Source organism: Dromiciops gliroides, chromosome 3 (genome assembly GCF_019393635.1).
Source record: "Dromiciops gliroides isolate mDroGli1 chromosome 3, mDroGli1.pri, whole genome shotgun sequence".
NCBI lineage: Eukaryota > Metazoa > Chordata > Mammalia > Microbiotheria > Microbiotheriidae > Dromiciops > Dromiciops gliroides.
Window position 1 is genome coordinate 317,213,914 of NC_057863.1, and position 5,221 is coordinate 317,219,134.

General features: G+C 36.1%; 1 protein-coding gene across 1 annotated transcript; it reads left to right on the forward strand.

The window, feature by feature from the left end:
- The first annotated feature begins 2,167 nt into the window (after nucleotides 1-2,167).
- On the forward strand, nucleotides 2,168-4,804 carry C3H3orf85 (chromosome 3 C3orf85 homolog). Its single transcript, XM_043990432.1, has 3 exons — nucleotides 2,168-2,202; nucleotides 3,622-3,769; nucleotides 4,715-4,804. Exons 1-3 carry the CDS (start codon nucleotides 2,168-2,170, stop codon nucleotides 4,802-4,804), a joined length of 273 nt encoding a protein of 90 aa, XP_043846367.1.
- The last annotated feature ends 417 nt before the right edge of the window (nucleotides 4,805-5,221 follow it).

Consider the following 5,221-nt stretch of genomic DNA (forward strand, 5'->3'; position numbering starts at 1 on the left):
TTTGCCATCATGTGCCTAATTATCCTCATGCCATTATGAGAAAGTAAAGAATCTAATATAACCGATAACAGATGCCAAGGCCAAATCCAACATTGTATCCATCATGACATCTGAGATAATTATGGAGTTACCATAAAAGAATAGAGAAGTAAAGGAAATAAGTGTTGCCAAGCCTTGTGGCTCTGCAGACAGCCAATGCAATATGTGGAGGGTAAATTGAGTCAGGCTTAATCAGATGCATGGGATTGAGATGTCCGTGTCATCAGGCATGTAGGAATCAAAGTGAAGCGTAGAATGAGATGGCATAACCTGGCCATCTGGTGCTATGTGTGTGTGTGGGGGGAGGGGGGGGCATTAAACCAAGAGAATCCAACCTCAGCTCTTGCCAATGGCCATTCTCTCGGCCTTTCCCAAGGCAGTGCACTATCTGTACTTCATGTGTGTCTCCCTTCCTGTTCCAGTTCAATGCCTGCTTTTGTATGTATTACTCTCATGGATGGCTGGCATCTTGGCTTCTCAAGATCTGATAACTCAGAATAAAGGCAATTAATGTCTCAAATGGTAAATTCCCATAATCCAAGGCTCATATGGATTTAACAACTGAGGATAAAGATGACAGCAAAAAATGTGAATTAATTGACAAATATAATTACAATCATAGCATCTTCTCTGCAATTTTAGTCTAGACAGCTTCTAGAACACTGAAATGTTAAATGAATCATTTAGATTCATACAGACAATATGCATGTCATCTTATTCAGGGGCCTGCTCTCTCTCTCTCTCTCTCTCTCTCTCTCTTCCACACACCATACTTCCTCTTTTTAAAGGGATGATAGAAAGTGAATTTCCTTCCATATCCAAAAATATACCTTCCTTGACTCTTTTACTAGAATAATAAGTACTTATACCTTGGAATGTACACAACAATATTCTTATGAATTATATTTATGGATTTAACACATGCATATCCTCTCTCATATATCTGTCTCTATCAGTGTTATTTATAATAAACTGTAAGTTCCTGTAATGTAGGAATTATATCTGTATAGTATTTAGCATAGTACCATGCACAAGAATCAGCTTTTTGATCAATAGATGGGGGTCATGGATCTGGATGTCCTTAGAATCTTAGAACTAGAGGAGATCTTAGAGATCTTCTAAATCTAACCTCTTTCTCTTATTTTATAAAGGGAAAATGAAGTCCAGAGAATATAAATGACTTGAGTTCATATAATTAATAACATATCTGGAACTAGGACCTACATCCCAATCCACTGCTCTTTTCATTATATTGTGACTTTTATGTGAAGATCAGTGATTAGTGAATATTCCTTCCCTGCTCCTATAGCAAAGGGTGACATGTCTCTGGTGGGCAGTGTTTGCTACAGAGGACATTCAGTGGAATGTTCAGAAATGGGCTGCTTCTTGACATATATCTACTAAAAAATCTAACATGATATGAAAATGCTTCCTCATGATCTGCTATTTTGTAGGAAGGCAATTGTCAGGTGAATGAGTCTCAAGCTATCTTCAAATAAAAACATCTAATTTAAAAAGAAAAAAGGAAAGGAAAGGAAAGGAAAGGAAAGAAAAGGAAAGGAAAGGAAAGGAAAGGAAAGGAAAGGAAAGGAAAGGAAAGGAAAGGAAAGGAAAGGAAAGGAAAGGAAAGGAAAGGAAAGGAAAGGAAAGGAAAGGAAAGGAAAGGAAAGGAAAGGAAAGGAAAGGAAAGGAAAGGAAAGGAAAGGAAAGGAAAGGAAAGGAAAGGAAAGGAAAGGAAAGGAAAGGAAAGGAAAGGAAAGGAAAGGAAAGGAAAGGAAAGGAAAGGAAAGGAAAAGACCAAGGTCGCAGGCAGAATTCAATGTGTAGCCACATAATTTGTGCTCTGAAACTCAAAGTCCTGATCTCTTCACTACTTACTTTCAAGGCTGAACAGGCAGAAACAAAATGGAGAAATTTCTCAAGCAAAGAGAATAATGGTGTATTCTTATATATTATTTGAGTTTAATTCCCCACACTGCCACTGACTTACTTATACTGACCTTGGGTAAGTCATTTCATATGTGTCTTAATTTTATTATTTGTAAAGTGAGATAATAAATACTACCTTCTGCCTATCTCATGGGGGATATTTTCATCATCATAAATTAATATTTATTGAGACTCCATTATGGGGTACAGAATGCTGAGGTGGGTACTTCATTCTGAGAATTAGATAGATCATAGTAATGAAACATTTTCATCTACTAAAAAGAAATTTTATGGAAAAGTAGAATTATTAGGCTATAAAATAGAAATACTATGTATTTTAAGTGTAATTCTGAATCACTCTTTGCATAATAGCAGTTTTTCCCTTCTGGGCAATATCATGCAATGACAAAAAAAATGGTAGCATTTAGTTTGCTTTGACTTCTTTTAGTTTCTGGAGAACAAGATTATTAGCAATCATTGCATTTTCTTTCCTTGAACTTAAGGTTAGAACTTGAACAAAATCCATTTAAGAAATGTACATTAAATAACAGATGCAGATTATACACACACACACACACACACACACACACACATATATATATATATATATATATACTTGGCTGAATTCACACTTTTTTTAAAAAACACAACAATATTGAAAAAGAAAAATAATGTATGTATATATACCTTTTTCCATTATTTGTGTAAATACACAATTACAGATACATATTATATATGTATACATACCTATACATACACATGTGTGAATATATTTATATGTTGATATATACACATATATACACATACACACACATGTTGGTCCTTGAAAGTCCAGGGCTTAATCACAGAAAAAAGACCAATAATCAGGTGTTAAACTAACTGTAAACATTTATCCATGCCAAGGAATCTTTTTGTTGTTATTGAAGTTTTCACATAGTTAATTTATGCTATTAAAAATCCATATCTTCCCGTATAAATATCATCCAAAGTGTCTTTTATTTCTTCTTTTTGCCAGCACCGACATTTGCCTTTGCAGTGCCCCTGACTTTCTTTTGTTTGTTTGTTTGTTTGTTTTCAAGTGAGGCAATTGGGGTTAAGTGACTTGCCCAGGGTCACACAGCTAGTAAGTGTTAAGTGTCTGAGGCCAGATTTGAACTCAGGTACTCCTGACTCCAGGGCTGGTGCTCTATCCACTGTGCCACCTACCTGCCCCTGCCCCTGACTTTCTTCATTCTGTTCTTGCATTCCATTTGCTGCTTTCTTAATGTCTTTTTCTTCTCAGAAAGGCCATGCCTTACAAGTCTGTGTTTTGGTTCATTTTTCTTTGCATAGTCAAGGGAATCATCAATAGATATTACCTACATAAACAAAAATTATTTGGAGGGTCCTCAATACTATTTAAGAGTGTGAAGGGGACCTGAGTCCAAAAAATTTAAGAAACATTGCTATAAACTACAGAGTGGGAAATATGACAAACCAAAACTAAATGGTAAAAAAAAAGTAATGACTTTTTCCTCAACGTACCTACAACCACTTAGGACACAAAGAAGCCAGTGTCACCCTTGCATTGGCAGCAGTGTATCAATTAAAGATGAGTTGTAATACATAAAGAGTTGTGAGAATCTTGGAGTCTTTTAATATAAATTATTGGATTGTTTTGATTGCAGGTGTGATGGGGGCTCCATTTTTGTCAGATGATTCGGCAAATCAGTTCCTACGTCTGAAAAGACAAATATTTTCACAGGATGATTGGGATCCAGATCACAGTGAAAATGGATGGGGATATACTCTGGCGGAGCAGGTATTTGCATTTCGAACACAGGGATGTGCTGGTAAATGTTTAACGACCTGACTCTGAAAAAAATAATGCACATACACACATTTTAAAGTTTAATCTGAAATTTTTATACCTTCTCAAGTCTAAACATTTAATTAAATAATAAATCAATCCCTGATTTTTTTAGCAACTGATGATTTCTGCGGGGTATATGCTCACCTTGAAAATTTTACTGGGTTGAAGCTGGCTCCAGTATACCATTGATTCCCACATTTACTAGGTACATGACCATAGGCAAGTCAATTAAATTCTCTGAGCCTCAGACAGCTCTCTAGGACTTGTCTACCAAGTTATAAACAGTTTGTGATCCGTGTTGATGAAAGGTATTTCCACACCCATACAAGCTCTTTGATGTGTATATGTATGCCCCACCCCCAAATATAATAACAGTGCTTGACAGCACAATTGTAGAAGGGATTTGAAACATGAAGAGTAAGCAGAACATAGCACGGGAGAAGAGAAAAGATGATTTTAGGAGGCAACATGATGCAATGGAAAGAATGCCAGATTTGTAGTCTGGGGACCCAAGTTCAAATTTCAAGTCTGTCAGTTAATAATAATTGCTACCATTTATATAACTCTTTAAGGTTTGCAAAACATATAATATGGTAACTCACATAACCATGTGAGGCTAAGTGCTATTGTTATTGCCATTTTACAGATGGGGAAACTGAGGTCCAGAGAAGTTAATATTTAGAACTTGTTAATACTTACTTGACCTTGGCTATGCCTCAGTTTCCTCATCTGTAAAATGAAAAGTATTGATGACTTCTAAATTCTTTTCCACATCTAACTGTATGTTCCATGATCCTATGATACCACAATGGATGGGGTGTTTCGTGAGATGAATTACTGGTTTGATCTCATATGGAACATAGGGATGATTGCTTTTGTTTTCCTCTGTCATAGGCCAGTGAATCATGGACTGATTTGAGAACAACAGCCCAGTATTACATGGACCTGGGGTCTTATGTCTTTCATCCATCAACTGCCCAGTAAGATTGTTTTTTCTTACTATGTTAGAAAGAAAGAAAGAAGAAAGAAAGAAAGAAAGAAAGAAAGAAAGAAAGAAGGAAGGAAGGAAGGAAGGAAGGAAGGAAGGAAGGAAGGAAGGAAGGAAGGAAGGAAGGAAGGAAGGAAGGAAGGAAGGAAGGAAGGAAGGAAGGAAGGAAGGAAGGAAGGAAGGAAGGAAGGAAAATGGCGTGAATTAAAATGAAATGCTGAAAAATATTTATCAATAAGGAAATGAGGTTTTTATGGAGAAAGGTGAATGCAACATTTCCAGGATGTGGTCTGTGTTCCTTAGGTTTGGGGGTTTTTTATGGTTGTTGTTGTTTTAAAAGAAGAGAATTCCTTCATTTTAACTGGGAAGGAACATTTCATATTCAACTTAAATTCAATGAGCATTTAAGCACC

Bases quoted from the DNA above. Each gene is read 5' to 3' on its own strand.
- C3H3orf85 (XM_043990432.1), top strand. From the start codon at position 2,168: ATGGGGTACAGAATGCTGAGGTGGGTACTTCATTC. The intron at 2,203-3,621 runs TGAGAATTAGAT...AAATTATTGGAT, and splicing joins CTGAGGTGGGTACTTCATTC to TGTTTTGATTGCAGGTGTGA. The intron at 3,770-4,714 runs GTATTTGCATTT...CCTCTGTCATAG, and splicing joins GATATACTCTGGCGGAGCAG to GCCAGTGAATCATGGACTGA.